The 17,625-nt window shown below is 38.2% G+C and overlaps 1 protein-coding gene across 1 annotated transcript in view; it reads left to right on the top strand.

Moving 5' to 3' along the window:
* Window positions 1–17,200, top strand: part of PAPSS1 (3'-phosphoadenosine 5'-phosphosulfate synthase 1) — a 39,713-nt gene extending 22,513 nt beyond the window's left edge. Inside the window, 4 exon segments of the mRNA XM_009327058.1 lie at window positions 800–935; window positions 2,373–2,641; window positions 6,459–6,688; window positions 16,611–17,200. Of these exon segments, the coding sequence (XP_009325333.1) occupies window positions 800–935; window positions 2,373–2,641; window positions 6,459–6,688; window positions 16,611–16,749 (774 nt within the window). The 3' untranslated portion in view covers window positions 16,750–17,200.
* Window positions 17,201–17,625: the final 425 nt, after the last annotated feature.

Genomic DNA, 17,625 nt, shown 5'->3' with positions numbered 1-17,625 from the left:
ATCAACATTTGTTGTCATCTTTAAATTAGATAAGGCTAGAAAATTATCAGAAATGTGTATGAAACTTGGAAGTTTTTTGTGGTTCTATCTTCAAAAGAAAATGCATTCTCAGAAATTAGCAACTTCTGAGTGATTTCTGTGGCCATTGCTAGAGTATGTTAAGCAGCTTGCCGTAATTATTTTTTGATAACGGGTGAGGTGATATTTGAAGATAAAAAAAGAATTCCAGTGAGTGTACAATATATGTTGCCTTGGTGAAGTGCTACCTTGAAACAAATGCAAAAGCTGTCCTACTTCAAAGATTCTGATTTTATTCGTAAATTAAAGTGTGTGAGTAGTTAATCAGAACTGTTTTATTTGTTACTTTATTGCTGACCAGAACCCCGTGAACTGCAGGGTGATACTGGAACTGCATTTGCTTTGACCAACAACTATAAAGCGTGCAACTTCATTGTACTTAATATATTAGGCTTTCCAGCCACTGTCTCTTTTTGTCAAGTAATAATGTTGGTTAAGAATACTGGCTACTTACATTTCTATGTATTAAAAAAAATCCTTTATTTTGAAAGAATGGCATATGCCTACTGAAGATTTGTGCATCTCTCCTGCACCATGGTATAACATGTCTGGACTATGTTCCAGTAATTTTTTTTTTTTAAAACACTGATGCTTGACTTGAGACTGTCAAAATTAACCCGAAACTCTTCCCTTCGTAAAGATGTGCCCACATTGCAATGCTCTAGATGCTCAGGGGAAGCTGACAACCAATCCTAACAAGGATTTTCCTTTCTTTTCTTAGATGGTTATGGAGCAAGGGAACTGGCTTGTAGGTGGAGATCTACAGGTCCTTGATCGTATTTATTGGAATGATGGACTTGATCAATACCGTCTCACTCCAGCTGAACTAAGGCAGAAATTCAAGGAAATGAATGCCGGTGAGTAAATTTTTCTTGTTCTGTTTCTTCCTGCAAAGTTTTATTCAAATGCCTGCTGCCTCAATACCACAGGGGCTAGCATTGTTTCAAGGATGAAGATTTTGAATGCTCTCTTAAGTGGCATTCTTTGCCTTTTACTGGTATTAATTTTTATGGTCTCAGGCTTTGCATTGCCTAAATATACAAGAGAAGCTGATAATGCCTGAGGTTCTGTATTTTATCTTTCCATGCACCCTAGATATGTTACTAATGCAAGAGAAGATAATGTTAAAATGTGGTAGAATGTGACTGAAAAACTATCGGGTTCGGCTAAAACCGTAGAGGTATGGTTGAGGGCTGAGCTTTCATGCTCTTCTATTTTTAAGTCTGCGGGAGCAAAGCTTATGACAGTAATGCAAGTAGACTGGTGCAAAGTGGAATGTATCATGGTTAAAAACTGTGAGCTAACTGCTAGCTTCATATTGCAGAAGAAACAAAACAGTTTTTCTCACTAAAGCAGTTGCGTTAGGCAGATAAATAAGAGGCTGAGTAATGTCATAAAGCAGAGAACAATCAAACACATTGCCTTCATTGTGGCAGCGACTGGCAAGCAGCTGCTAAGCACTTCTGAGGGAAGAGATTAATGTCAAGAATGCAAACCGAGATTGGTTCTGAGCTTCTGTCTTTTTTCAGTGTGGTCAGTATTTCCAGGATCTGCAGGTTTGAGATACCAGCCTCTGTTTTAGCTAGCCCCTAAATGAATATATTTGATACCTGAAAAAACTCTGTTCTCTAGATTCCATTGGTTCCTTATTGGGAAACCTCTCAGTTATAGTGATTTTACTGTCTTGCAGGGTACCTTAGTTCATCTTAATTTGCAGAAGGGAGAAATCCTAGTTGTGTCAGGGTTTTTCACTGAAGGGTTTGTAATACTTTGGAATAGCAGTTAGCCTCACTTTGTTCTTACTGTGCGTAAACTCTACTAAGCTGTTTAGGTGGAGAAAACTTATTAAGGCACATTAAATCCCTTTTTATTTGTTTTGTTGCAAACATGTCCATTTGTTCTCCTCATGATACATTGAGCCTTTAAGACAGGTATCATAAATTCTAAGAGGGAATCAAACTAACTTTATATTATATGCTCATGCAAGTGAAAAATCCAAAGAGATTATAGCTATTGGAGAAACTAGAGTAATTCTGCAGAAATCTCAAAAATGAAGGAAGTTGACTTATGTTTTTTTAGTATGTTTTTTTTATTAGTTTTGCTTATTGAGTATAATGATTTTATAATAATTCATAATCCTTTAATGACCTGTGACTACTGCAATTATATTTGTTTAGTAGAGTTCAGAGGAGAGATTGTACAGAGGAAAGATTACACACACACACACACCCCGGTTGTACAACTGATAAAATAATTTACTTTCCTTATATCTTTTGTCTGTTTCTTCTCCATAGATGCTGTCTTTGCGTTCCAGTTACGCAACCCAGTACACAATGGGCATGCTCGTTTAATGCAGGATACTCATAAGCAGCTTTTGGAACGTGGCTACCGGCGCCCAGTTTTACTCTTGCATCCACTTGGAGGCTGGACAAAGGAGGATGATGTTCCTCTCATGTGGCGCATGAAGCAACATGCTGCAGTACTGGAGGAGGGAATCTTGAATCCAGAAACAACAGTGGTGGCTATATTCCCTTCCCCTATGATGTATGCTGGACCAACTGAGGTAAATACATCAAAAGTTTAAAACAAAACCAACCCCCTTTGATAGTGCACTAAAGTATTTCGTGCTATGCCTGATGTTTGTGCACCGTGGTTTTTTTTTTTAATGGAGAGAGGTGACTAATTTTCCTTGGGAAACCAGATTGCAAAGGCTCCCTCTGTTATCAACCAAAACATTCTTCTATGAAGAAACTTCTGTATTGGAGGATTTTGCTGGAAATGGTGGGAGACAATATAGGGTTTATGTGCTCCTTTCTTTACAGTTATAAGGGTATGTCCTTTTTTACAGTATTTTTCAGAAGGAATTATCAAGACCTGTTAACATACCAAATAGTTGTCCTGAACGTTAGGATACTTAAGTTTCATGACTGTTAAGCAAATGTTTGTATGTTGGAGGGCTATACACAAATTAAAAAAAAAAAAAACAAAACAACTCTTTGTTTATTTTTTTGGCAAACTTAATTGAGAGAGAATTGTTTCAAGGCTTTTGTATGAAAAAGTTCTTTGGCAACACTTTATTTAGAAAGTCCAACCTCAGGTCTTGGGTTGGAATCTCTAGAGGTTTGTGGGAAGCAGCAGAGAGAATAAATGCTCTCATTTGAGGGCAATTCCTTTAGGGGATATTGGTTCTCCATCTCATTACTTTTTTTGGTGGTTCTTCTCCCCCGCCATGAGTCGCAGGAAGTTGCAATTCTGACCAGGCTGAAGAGGTTAACTCTGTGGTAGCTTTTTGATAGATAGGAGATCTCACCAGTGGAATTAAATTAGACAGGTGTTGCTTATTTTCTGCTGGCCAGTTGTCTGGTCAAACAGAGCTTGCACTGCCTTTCAGTCCAGAGAAAAAACTGTAGTCCAGATCTAGTTGAGGCATCTAAGTGAGTTACTGTAGGGAATACCGTACTGTTCCCATAGACCCTTTGTGAGAATTAACAGAAATCTTCTACTTTGGTCTTGTATTCACAAGCATATGAGGAGGAACAAGGTCCATGATCCTTATTCTGAACAGAGTAAGAGTTTTCTCCTAGCCTATATGGCATTTCCAGTGACCTCAGAGTACGGCCTGACAATAACATTTGTAGCCAAGTAATAAAAGAGACTCTTCCTTTAATCATTTTCCATAGGTCATTTAAAAGACATTGGTACCAGATTTGTTTCTGTAGCACAGGTGCTTTAGAGAACAACAAGCAGCTGTTAGTATGGTTATCCACAGGATGCATGTGGCCTTCCAGTCTGTAAAGATTTTAATGGACATGTTTCATAAGCATCAATTTAGCAATTTTGTGTTTTTAACATTCCTGATAATTACCTTGGAAGAAAAGAAACAGTTCTATAAGGGAAAATTCTGTATCAAAATGCAATAAATTCACCTGCTTAGGAAAGTAAATATGTTCTGAAGTAGTATGGATGCATAGAAATGGGACAAGAGGTGCTAGTTTTATGTCTCAGACATGTGGTTTACATTGTTCTAAATTGTCTTCGTCAAATAGCTTCACTTATTCGAAATGGAGTTCTTACTTGCTGTTACTCAAATGACAACATGAAACTTAAATTTCTTAACTATGCTAGAATAGTTTCAGAGAATATACTGCTAGCTGCTGTGGTATGCTGGAATTTCATGTGTATGGCCCACTCTGTACTTGTAACATAAATATTAAAATTATTAGCATAGCTATCAGCATCCAGACGCTTCCATAGCACCCTATATGCTTGAATAGCAGTTGAATCCATCATGTGTAATGTCTGGCTGTGGTCAAGATGAAAACTGATACCAACAGTACCCTCATAACTCATGACTTGTTCCTAATTTCATTATGTGACTACTGATTTACAGAACTCTGTCCATATTAACTGCAAAACTTCCTTCTTGAATGGTTTCTATAACGATTAGTTGTAGAACTAATGTAGAATTAACAGTTAGTTACGACTTTGAAAAATCACTTTTGAGCTTCTTGCCTACAGCTTATTAACATAGAACAGCATGCACAGTGACTAAAATAGGAAACACTGATTTTTGTTTTATGTAAAGATTTGCAGTAAGCAGATGAAAATTTTTTTTGTAATGGAAGGAAAATTTATCCATGACACTGTCCATTTACTACAAGGTAGCGGCAGCAACTTTTGTTCTATGATTTGTGGGGTTTTTCCCTCCTGCCTCCCCTTCTTTTTTTTCCCTTTAGTGCTTGACAGATGTTTTGACAGATGTTTATTACTGTTCAACTTGCAAAGCTATTTTACACTATGTAGTTACTGGGTAGGCCCTTTAGTTTTGTGTGAAGGTAAGGCTGCGCATGTAAGAAACTACTGTTACATACTTACTGCTTGTTTTTTTTTTTAAAACTCTTCTCTGAGTATTCTTTGGCAGGTACTAAGCTATATAGATGGTATGACAGTTCTTTCAGGGGAACGCTTCCCAGTATGAGAAGATACTGATATTTCCTGAAGTGGTGTGTCTTTGTTACCTAAAGTAATGTAATAGTTATTTTACTTTTCCTGTACTGTACAGTTAAATTTCCTATTTAAAATATTACATATAAAAATGAATTAAGAAAATTCACTAACAGTCCTATAACATGAGAAGTCTAAAAACTGTCATAAGTGTAACATATCTAACAGTCTAGGATCTTGTAAATACTGCAAACGGTCTTTGGGAGGAAAAAGAAATCCTCTCACCATATTTAGTAAAAGAGATGCATTTCTAAATAATTTGAAAGCATTTCTTTGGTTGTAGGGTGCAGATGATTGAATAGTCTGTGTGCAGAATTTCCTTTGGAGTACTTTTTTTTTACCTTCAGTAGTAACTGAGCTATAAGGAAAAAAGTAAAAATCAAGTTGTTCGTCATGAAACCACTCATTTTGAAATGTGCAACAAAGTAACGTGGGAAAGCTGTTTGTCTTCAAATACTTCAAATATTAGGTGGAAGGGAGTTGGTGCATCCAAACAAAAATTCAGTAAAGCTAAAGTTTCTGATTTTGACATTGGTTCCTCCCCAGTTTATATAGATGTGTTAGAATCAAATTATTTCAAAATGGTCGGGGAAAAGTGAATAAATATTTACCAAAACTAGAGTTGCTTTATCAGTTTTCATCTTGGAAGCTTGTGGTATAAGTAGGAAGTCTTAGTGACAGGCAGGCTGTGAAAGCCTATTGCGAGCATTCGTGTGCAGTATGTACCTAGTTTATACGTCCTTTGGGTCTTAATATTGACACAGACTAAGTGTTAAAGGCCTGCCTCGGACAATATCCTTGCCACATGCACCAGGTGAAAATGCTGAGCATGGCTAATTTTTCTGTTTTAATGTGTAGATAGGTTGATTAGATCACTCAAGAACACTCTGTTGTAGAAGCCTATCTTGTCTTTCTTCCAGTGAGATGTTTGGCAGCTATCTATTGGTCAGGGTGTCTTTTTAGAGAAATTACTGTGATTAAAATAGAGCAATATATGGCTAGATCCCACTAAGCTTCCCAAAGCAGTTGCTTTTGCATTAATTTTTTTATATAAAAGGAAAGGGATGGAGGGTGGCATCAGGAAGAACTGAGCTAAGAAATGGATGAGCTCCATCTTTCTTGCCCTGATTATACTGTTCCAAACACTGTGGTAAAGTAGTTTAAGTATCCTAATGTGCAAATGAAACGGGAATAGTATGTCTTAACTGTAAGTTTGGTGGTGATTCACATAACTGATTCTTTGTTTTGTTGTGGCTCCATAGTAAAAATCATGTCTGATTAGGGAAAAAGTGGTAATTATACAATGCATGCACATTTTAAGAGTCATATTTTGACTGTTTTCTTCTGTTAATTGTTTTTTCCTGTCTCTGTTCTAGGTTCAGTGGCACTGTAGATCACGGATGGTTGCAGGAGCTAACTTCTACATTGTAGGGCGAGATCCAGCAGGGATGCCACACCCTGACAGTGGGAAAGATCTGTACGAACCAACCCATGGTGCCAAAGTGTTGACAATGGCTCCAGGCCTCAGAGCACTGGAAATTGTACCCTTCAGAGTTGCAGCTTATAATAAAAAAAAGAAGTGCATGGATTATTATGACTCTGATCAGTAAGTTGTATTTTTAAGACTTTTTGAGCAATAGCTGCCTTTTACGTCCCCGCCTACATAAAAAAATTGTTTTTAATTAAATTCTTATTGCTCAAAGATGGCAGTGTTTAGATGTGGTTTTACATCACGAATGCAGCTTGACTTCAGCATGATTTGGGTGCGGTTTCACAGCACAACTAACCCGATCCAACTTTAGCTGCCCCTGGAAGCTCTTCTTTTCCTCCCAGGTACTGGAGTTTCTCTAATTCTGGAACATGTTGGCACAGATTGCTAAATCCACAGAAAAATATTACTATTTATTATAATGGTAAGATTAGCTTTCTGCTGGTTTATCTTTCTAAATATGCTTCTCAGGTGTTAAGTATGCATCAGATATGATGGGAGAGAAACAATGAGAGAGTGCAGCAGGGGGAAGATAGTGGACAGGAAAGGGTGACAAATAGCTATTTGCTCTGTTTAACAATAATGCAAAATGATGCCCTAAGTCCATTGTATGTCCCAGGGTTTTCAGCCGTGATTTGGTTTTTTTGTTTGATCCAGTTACAGGACAGGTAACTTCACCTTCTGCATGTTCCAATATTATTTTTGACTTGTGTGGCATAGCGGAGTCCAAAACTCACTCTATGTGTTGCTGTGGTGCCAATCAATGAGTGGGACTGGGAAGATGACTTGTCATTATAGTTTAAACCTCTTCATTTAGATTATTGAGCTGTACTTTTGCTTTACATCAAACTGCAGTTGTAGTTAGTACTGAAATGCAAACTGTTAAGCAAGATGTTTTTCTAAAAAACACTTTTATCTTCTATATTCTGACTATTTCCTACTGCTTCTAACTAAAGAAGTATGTCTGTACAACACAGTTCATCTTTGAAAGCATGAAATCAGCATGGGATGGATTGATCTGTAAAAATGAACTCATCTCTTACCTCTTGTTCTTCAGCTGCTTATGCTGCAGTTACACTGAGCATAAAAGTCTCCAAGGATGTCACTGTGGCTTGTGACAGTCGACCAACAAGTTTTATTCAGCAGCTTGTGTCTTTCTTACAATGAATTATGTTTATTAGTAGATAGTGTGCTGGCTTAACCTTGATTGTAAATTATGTAAGTGCTTTATATTTCAGCAGTAAATTCCAGGCACCTGAATTAGTCTGCTTTTATTTTTAAAAGCTGCAAAGTGTTATCGTCTTTTACATAACTAAATATAACTTTATGGTATGTTCTTCTGTTGTTTGGAAATCATAAGCAGCATGATAAAGGCAAGTCTGTTGAAACCTGACAAGAATTAAAATAGTTTCGCTGTGTATTACTCTACAATGTCCATATGTGTTTAGAAATTTGATGATTTGCTACATTGCAGATGTTTTAAAATTGAAGCTAATCAGGGACGCTTATTTAGCAGTTGTAGTTTGCTGATGCTGTTCTTCCTTCCTCCTCCCTCCCATATAGGCAGCATTCCAGCGTAAGGTTCTCCTTAGTGCTGTGAAGCTTCTTTTTGGATGGCATTGCAGCAGGTTTTTTTTTTTTCCTCAAGTGGAGCTATGGACAGTAGCGTCAGATCAGACCTATGCCCTGGTACATATGGTATTTTCGTTAGGAGGAATAAAATCAGCGGGAAGGATACTCCTAGCATACATGACATGAAAGTCTTTTCCTAAACTTATTGCCTCTTAGCTAGCTATTGAACGCTTCACTACCTTTGTGCCTTTCATTATCTGAGATGCATCTAGAAGTCCTCATTGCTGTGCACAGTAACTAGGTTGTGATGTAAATATTGCTAGTTTTATGCAAACCTGTATACATTATAACATAAGGTTCAAAAAGCTGTTGTAGTAGATACTATGGGTATTTGTCCTGTTTGTTGTCCAAGTAATTCAGCAAGTTTTAGAAGATAAATACATAAAGATTAAAGTGAAATAGTTGTACTGGTGTGTCATTTCTTAATAATTTGGCCTAGAAGGGGAGCAGCAACGTGAGAGGCCAGAATTCCCATTGCATAGAACAGAAAATCTTTGTAGAAGAATATTGATTCTGTGATCATTGATACTGTACTCTTAGCAGGATAGATTTGATTTAGATCAAGGGGAGTAAAACTGTACCTCTGTCATTAGCCAGAGCAAATGATAAAAAAATAAATAAATCTGTGGTAACAGGTTTTGTCTTTTGTCACAGACTGCATTATGTGCACCCTATTATCCTTTCATCATGCCTGTGGGGACCCTTTGGTTTGAGACTTTTTTTTTTCTGTTTCTGTCACTGTCTTGGAAAAAAGACCATGCTGCTATTAGTGTGCAGTTTTGCCCTGCTGCTGTCAGAATGTAAAACCATTTGTCCTGTCCTTCCCTAGATACTGTTTGTAAACTACAGGGTGGACTGGAGTGTAGCAGCAATCCTCTAGATGGCAATGCGGACACATGCAGACTCCCTGAAAAGAGAGCCATTATTGCTCCTGCTTGCCATAGACAGAACACTGTGGTAGGCTCCAGACAGAATTAGAGCTTGGGTGGGTGCAGCTGGCTGCATTTCAAGATAGTCTGTGTAACGCTGAAAATGTGGCAGACTCCTGGACCATGTGGTGTTTGACTCTGTAAGGATGATGGCAGGGAATAGAGGATTGTCTGGAAATATGAGAGGATCAGTACTGGTGGAAGACCCTTGGGTGTGAAATAGTGATGTTCGTGGAAATCTTTCCTGAGCTCACCACTTACCTGGTGAAAAACACAGTATGAAAATGTGGGGAAGAGGGTTGTATGCATAGAAGCGTGGCTCTGACTTGTTTTGGAAATGGGTAACTTGATTTCTATTGCACCTTTCTCAGTTCTTTGAGGCTTGGAGACTTGACAGCCAGCTAGGCAATTCAAGAATTTACATCACTAATGGATTCACAGAAGGTTATGGCAAGTGGGTTTCCCTTGGACCGAGCTACGGCTGAGCTGTGTCTCTTAGCTGCTGGAAGTAGTTATTCTCTCCCTGAGTGGTCATCTATTCTTTCAGGCCTCCTAGACTTCTCTATCCGGGAGGGTGCTTGTGAGAAGCCATAATGGGCACCATCTGCTATCTTGGGTGTGCCTCTAATTTGGCAGAGTTGGGCCCACACCTGGCTTGGCAGCAAAGACATGCAGAGGTTATTGCAGTTGGGCTCTTTGATGTTAGTGAATTATCTTTCTGCTTCTGAAGGCAATCTCAAGCCATGGGGGGGATGAATCTTTGGCTAGCGGTGAGAGGTTACCAAAAGCTTGATCCAACTGCCAGAAGGATACCTGACAAGTTGGGGCTGCAGCATTAGCAGTGGCAGAGAGTTGCTTTGCTTGTGACATTTCTAAACATTCATGCTCAGCTTTTATGAGAAAGGTGTAACAGTTGCTGATAGCATTCCATGTATGCCTATGGGGCTAGGTTTTCACATGCTCGGTTGGTACCGGTCAGCTACGTACCATAAGATACTGCGCAACTATGTGATACCTTGCTGTGGCTAAGCTGCTCATGATCTGGTGGCAAGCCTGGGAAGCATCAAAAAGCCTACCACTGGCCCTGCCTCCAAATTAGTAACTAAGGCCCTTACTTCTCAGGTGTGCTGCCTGTGATTCTAAGAGGTCATTGTTTTAAGGTCTTCAGCTCCCAAAGGTGTCCATGCAAGTGCAGTTTTGTGGAGTTGATACAGAAGTTAAGTTTGTTTCTCACTTCCGCTAGTATCCTCCAGAATGCATGCTGCCCTTGGAGTTTCAGTAGATCCCATATCTCTGCTTGGGAACAGTCTGGAGAACATGATTGTTAACTTTGAGCGTCAGGGCCTCACGCTGCTGGTGAACAATGTTGAGCTGCTGTGGTGCTGTGCTGGAGCTGAAGTCACTTGGCAGCAGGTGTATCTACATGTACCCCTGTTTATAAGGAAAGGCAGAGATATCCTCGTTGCATTCAAGGACAATCATGGAGCATTGTGCGTGAGGAAAGGGGGTAAGGAAAGACTGATGTAAAAGCCTTTATACTAGCTGCACAGCAATTGTAGCTGCAGAATGGTGCACAAAGTTTAACTTGTATAAATTGTTTGACTAAAGTTACCCTTTAAAATATTAAGACCTGCGAACAACCAATGACTTTGAAACTTTATTTGTATTTTACATCATGAAGCCACCACGATTTTTAATTTGTTTCTTGGACATCTTAGAATTAGGTTTAGCACCTCATGGAACCGCAGTCTTAAAACATATTTTTGGAAAAGTTGTGTCTAAAACTAAGATTTAGGAAAGGGATTTGAAGAATGCATTTGAAGCCATGTATAGCAGCACAGCTAGAGCTAACTTCATTTTATTTTCCCTTTGGTCAAAAAGAGGATAATAATAAAAAAAAAAAATCTTCCCTTTTTGTTGTTGCTGAAGTCAGACAGCAAGGCTAAACTAAGTTTCTGTGGGAAGCTTGATCATTTCCGCTTGCACAGAATTCTGAAGAAATAATACATATAGAAACTAGTATGAATATTGGTACAGTCCTTTGCTTATCATAGTTTTTACCCTTTTGGATTTCATAGAATTTTGGATCAATCATTGAATATGTCCAAACATGTTTTGGGAAAGTTTATAGGAAGAATTCTGGTTATAACGGAGAAATTCCAAATGAATGTCTGATCTGTGAACCACTGTTAGACTGAAGTGTAAAGAAAAAACAACCGAAGAACCAAGCAACCAACAAACACCACCACCTCCCAAAAAATCCCTATCCGATGCTGAAATCCCTTCAGAAAAACAGTTACTGTGTTTCTTCAGCCAAAAAGGCCTCTCAAAGAGTTACCACAGACAAGTGTAATTTGGGATTGGTGGCTTAATAATAGTAGTTGTTTGGGTGAGCAGAGATTCCCAATTCTTTACAGAAGATCAGTCCTATAAAATGCAGCCACAGACTGCTGCTGAGAAAAAAAACTCAATTAAGAAAGGAAATTAGTCTGGCAATTAAAAAAGCCACAGCAGTGTCTGGTCAAATGGATTTTTTTCTTTTTTTTTCTTTTTTTTTTTTCCCCCCTGAAAGAAAACTGATGAGATCATTTTGGCTAAAAGAAACCCATAAGTAAGGTTACTGGAGCAGACTATTCTTGATTTCTGTAAAATGTGAATGAAGCATGGGTATCGGTGAAGAGGAGCAGTTTTAACTTTAGATATATTTTATTCCCAGGACCTTTAAATATGGTTGTCATAACTGCTTTAATATTATCAATTCATACTTATAGGACAGCTGTTCCAACTAAGTATATACTATTCCCAAATTTGTTTGGTGTGATACCTGATCTTTAAAGTGATAGTAAGCAGCTGATAAGCACACTTGACTGTCCTCCTTAATTTCGCTATGTGAAATATAGTTTCTCAATTAACATTAGTACATAATTTAGGATACATTGAAACACTACAGCAGCTCAGAAGACTTAAACCCTCCTGCCAGTCAGAAAGCAATTTCATTCACAGCAGGTAAAGGATTTGCTTTGCATATGTTGACATGAATCGCATTATTATGTTCTATTTTCACAAAGAGTTTGTTCGTGGCCAGTTAGGTTTTGAACCTAGCTGATACTAGCTGGTTCATTCAGTATCGTGGGGCATTCCCAAGGCATAACATAGACTGACATAACAAAGACTTGACACTGTAACGGACAATGTCCTGTTCCTGTAGGAGTTACAGTGCAAGTCATGACTTCATGCTGCAAAGGCAAATTTAAATTTAGTGAAAATCCTTCTGAAAAGGGTTGTAAGGTTAGATTTCACCTCATGAGAGATCCTGTTCAGGAAGTTGGAGAAGAATTGTTAAAGGACTGAACCACAGATAAGGAGGCTGTGAATTGTCCTAGGAATTAATCGGATCTAAAGTTTACCAGCTGAGTAGAACATGGCAGTCATTTTGAAGCCAGACCAGGGTGAATAAGTCTTGTTACTGTTTAATTTCCATACATTTGTTTCCAAAAAACATATTTTTATGAATAGGTGAAACTATGAATGAATGGTCTGTACTTTTATCATGAGTCTTGTATTTCAAAGTAACTTCTTAAGACCTTGACAGCACAAGACATTGCCCTGCACAGAGAATGGGAATTCCAAGAAGGTCATTTGCACAGTGCCAGATACCCTAACAGAAGGTCAGGGTTCCCAAGATTGTGACTGATCTTTAGTGCTCCCAAGTGACAAATCAATTATGTAATATATTTTATACTTAGATTAAACCTGTAGGGAATAATTGTTGAAGTGGAAAAAATATTCTCCTCAGTCACTGTATTAAGGTACTGTATTGACAGTACTGTATTGACACCTCAGAGATACAGCAGAGGTTTCCTGTAGGACTGCGGGCATCTTCATGCAGTCATTTCCCACTTGCAAACTGGTGATAGCTTCTTTGTTGTATCACAAGAACTGTGAGGTCTTTGATGTCTTAAGCTCACACACTGCTCTTAGAGCGTTTGAGCTCATAACAAAGCATAAAGAGCTGTCATTGCTGGCATCGCTTGTGGTATTATAGTAAAAAATAACTACGGAATGCACAAAAAAAAGGGGAAATCATTTAACAGATTAAAACATTAGTCTGTAAATGAAAGAAAGGCAAGAACTGGTGTATGAGTTCTTAATCTTCTGTGCATGGTTTGTAGTGTCCTTTGAGTCTGATGCTCAGTTACTGTGAATAGTTTGAAGATTAATTAACAGCACAAACTTGTTCCTATGTTATTCTGAATAAATCACTTACTGCTTTCCAAATACATTATCTTGTGCACCTATGGGTGTCTGTATATACATATAGCTCACTTTGTGGAAGGAGGGCACAATGTGAAGTGAAGATTCCTTTTCTCCTTTTGCTAGATGTATGAGAGCACAGCACAGTTATGTACTTTGTCTGTCTAGCCCTGTCCTCCATAAGTAAGGAGATTTCACAGCGTCTGTATGTAAGGCTGTTTTCACACTGTGAGTGTAATAGGGTTCTAGGATGCTATGCCATGGAGCAAATACCAGTCTCAATGTCATACGTTTCAAGACTGGTTTTCTTTTGACAGGTTTTTGTTGTGGAATTATTTCTGCCTTTTTTTCCTCTTTCTTTTGGAGAATGCTTTTAATTGCATTGGCACCAAATATTACATCAATACTAGTCAAACTCAATTGGTAGTAAAAGGTCAAATCAATGTTACAAGCATTTACTAACATACAATGTGGCTCAAAGAAAGCTAATTCCAGGAGCCACTGAATAAAAATTTCAAAAGCACTTAAATCCCATGCTCAGAAAAGGCTTGGGTTAAGTTTCACTGAGAGTCATTCCAAATCTCACTTGAGAATGGAATTAGGATGGCTTTGGCATTTATATTTCATAGCAGCTTTAATGGTCAAATGTTTCCCACTCTCATGTTCCGCTCAAATCCATTCTATGTAGAGTAACTCCTCGTATCCTCAAAATTCACTATTGAACAAAATTACTTGACTCTTCTTTCTGGTTTCTTTTTCCACAAAAGCAAATTACTCATACTGATATGTTTTATTTCAAATGCTCGTGGTTCACATCACACTGCAGTGCCAGTACTGATAAGGTATTTCTGCCTAGTGTAAATCTCAGTTTCTGATATTCAAGAGATTTTATTTTTACCGTTAGTAAAGACAATGAGTATGGAGTGGTTATTCAGATACTCCGTTTTAGGCATGAAAGTGGAGATTAAACTGGAAACAATAAAATTGCAAATGCAGTAATTTTTAAAAAGGCAAAACACACTGTGTTGTTTCAAGATACAGTATATACTGCCAAAGCTTCATTTGAGTCACTTTAGTGATTACTAATTAAGGTAATTTTTTTTTTTTTAAAGAAAAACCCATTCAAAAGAGAAGCTTGGAATAATGAGAGGGCATCATTAGTACTTTTGTAGTTTTTAACTATTTTTGAAATGTTTCTAGAAATGTTATGAGATGCTGAATGTAGCGTGTTTCTTAAATGATTCTTGCTCATGTTCTTCTTTCCTTTTCTTATAATTTCTATAGACCTCCTTAGCTTCTTTTCATGTTTCTCTCTTGATATCTCTGATTTCTAGAGCTGCTTTTTATGCAACGAGGGATAAGAAGAAGCTAAAGGAATTGGGGGTGTTACTAAAGCAAACTTATATGGCATAGCTAAGTTTGTCTTAGTACCTTTATTTCACTTGCAGGGCACAGGAGGAAGTTGAGTGCTTTTCTGAAAACTTAACAGGCAAAGAGGTGATCAGGCAGCTAACATTTTTTTAATGCTCGAACTTTGGTATTGCTACCACACTATGGAGAAAACCACACATGGAGGAACTTTATAGCACTTGCTTTACTCTTCTCTTCCTGATCATCTGAAGACTTAGTATTTTTTCGCTAGAATTAACCAGGCTTATCACTTCCCCACATATATTTTGTAGAAATAGTTCTTTGCAAAGAATACAAGTTACCTTCAAGCAGTGTTAGTGAACAGTAGGCATCTCTCTGCCAAGGAACAAAATTTTCAGGCATTATAAATAGCAGTGACATAACATTTTTTTCTCCCATGGGCTTACATCAACTTTAAGTTTTCATTTTTATGTAATTTATATTTTGCAGAGTTGAAGCACAGTAGGGTTTTTTGCCTTGTTGTGACACTTCAGGAACCCACAGTCCCGAATTGAGAGCAATAAGAAAAGAGCGAGTATGGTAGTGCTGCTGTGTAAATGTATACAATCCAAATCAAAAAGTGATGGGGCTAGTGGTTTTGTGAAAGGGAGCTGTGGAATGCTTTCTGCATCGTGCTAACTTCCATACCCTACTGAGCATAGCTCAGCACTTAGAGCCAAGTTCTGCCCTCTGATGCGCACACTTGGCTCTTGTTTCTATCTAAGGCATGTGCATCTGAGATCAATACTTGGCTTTTATTTCAAACAGACAAGTAGAGAATGAGTCATGCATACATGTTGCAAATTGAGCAAATGGCGTAAGTAAAATTGCATATTTAATTTAAGAATATTTTTTCCTTTGGAGCATTTGGTAGAACTCTGGAATTCTTGTCTTGCTTTTACTGTTTCAGTCCTGTGAGGAGTAAGAGTTTAACTTGTGGAGCTTTTGCTGCCTATGACCATGTACCTGAGGAGTTAACATTAATTTAGATTGTCATGTTAACAATGATAAACAATCCTGATCTGCGTTCACTTGTGCATTTGTCCAACTGAATTCTGTTTTTTAGGGAAAAACATCTTTAGGGGAAGGTATTTTTATTATTCCCCTGCTTTTTTCTTTATTTTGAACTGCATGTGCCACATTACTGATATGCATATATATGTATATGCATGCTCAGTGGCTTGCAATGGCCCAGTTGTGGAAGCTGTGGAGCTTGCCTCTAGGCTCTGAGGCTTTTACTTTCTCTGTTCTGCAAACTGTCCTTTACTAAGATTTCATGCAATGTTGTTTTTTCACATTCTCTAGTGGCACTGAAATGACCTTCTTCAACTAGCACTGGAACCTTCAACCAGCACACAGGGCTGGTCTGCTGCCATGGCAGGACAAGGTGCAAAATAGGATGGCTGCTGTTGGTTGGCAGAGGGCTGAGATAGGAGCTGGAGGAGGTGGTTCTCTCTCAACAGCAGTTCCCTGTTTCCTCACAGAGAGCGAGCCAGGCTAGATGGAAGCACAGACTCAATTCAGTCCACAGGAGATCAGTTGGACCATGCTGCTAAACCTCAGGATTTACCTAAGCTGAATAGTGTACAGGGTGTATATTCTAGAGATTTACTGGTATTGCTGGCCAAATGTCTGGAAATGACGGTTGCTATACAGCATTATACTCCCAAGAAGAAATTTATAAAGTATCAAGAAAGCAGAAGGAATATGAGCAACTTTGCCTGCTTTTATAATATGTTCTTTCCCCCCCCTTCCCTCCCCCTGCCCCTTGTTCCTCTCCCTCTCCCCCCTTGCCCCCACTCCTACTCTCCCAGCCATGAAGACTTTGAATTTATATCGGGGACCCGCATGCGCAAGCTGGCTCGAGAAGGACAAAACCCGCCGGAAGGCTTCATGGCTCCGAAGGCTTGGACTGTGCTGACAGAATACTACAAATCCTTGGAGAAGGCTTAGGCCTCTTATTAACTGCAGATCAACCTTTGACGCCCGATTTATTTACGAGAAGGGGACCACACAGTCACCGTTCATGTTGCTTTGTTGTGGTGTCTGTCAGGAAGTTCTTCTCTGAAAACAGACTCTTTCTCCCTAACTTAGCATCATTCTTTGCCTATCCTTATGGGTTCTATTATGTCCTGGCACCTAACTAGCTGCTGGTTTTAATGTCTTCTCTTTTATTACAGTTAATATTCTTGCAGTAGGATTTTTAACTCTTGTCTTTTTTTTATATTTTACTGCCTCTGTCCTAAGAGTTCTGCAGCTGTTAAATAGATGCAGCTTTTCTCATATGTTATTTAAACTGCTGGGTAGTGTCTGGTTTTAGTAGTTTGTAGGAGAAAATGTAATGGTTAGATCCTTAACTATGGATAGATTATCTATAAATCGAAAAAGTAAGTAAGTTTTAAAACATCCGTAAAAGTGTCCTCATCTTTATCTCATCATCATCTCCAGAAGCAGTTAACGTTAATTTCTGACTATATGTAATCAAAGAGCTGAGATTTTTATGTAGCATAATTAAACTTTTTTGCTGTCTTTGTTTAGTTTTGGAGTTCATTGAGTTGTCCGGTGACTCTCTCCTGCTGTGGACCTGTAAAGGTGGCCAAGTAATAAACAAAAGAAAATATCTAGTTTTCACTTTGAACTGATAACTAATCCAGATTTTTTTTTTTAATATGTGCTTGTTGCCATAGGCGTCAGTAGGGAATGTTTTCGTTTGATATAACTTGCCAGTTTTTGGTTCCAGATATACTTGTTCAGCCTACTACAACTTTAAAAAAAGTATGGCAGACCAACCTTGAATTCATGTTTAATTAATGCAAGAAAAAAAAAATA

The sequence above is a fragment of the Pygoscelis adeliae genome, unplaced genomic scaffold, assembly GCF_000699105.1.
Source record: "Pygoscelis adeliae isolate BGI_AS28 unplaced genomic scaffold, ASM69910v1 Scaffold87, whole genome shotgun sequence".
Classification (NCBI taxonomy): Eukaryota; Metazoa; Chordata; class Aves; order Sphenisciformes; family Spheniscidae; genus Pygoscelis; species Pygoscelis adeliae.
This window is presented reverse-complemented; position numbering and strand designations above follow the sequence as displayed.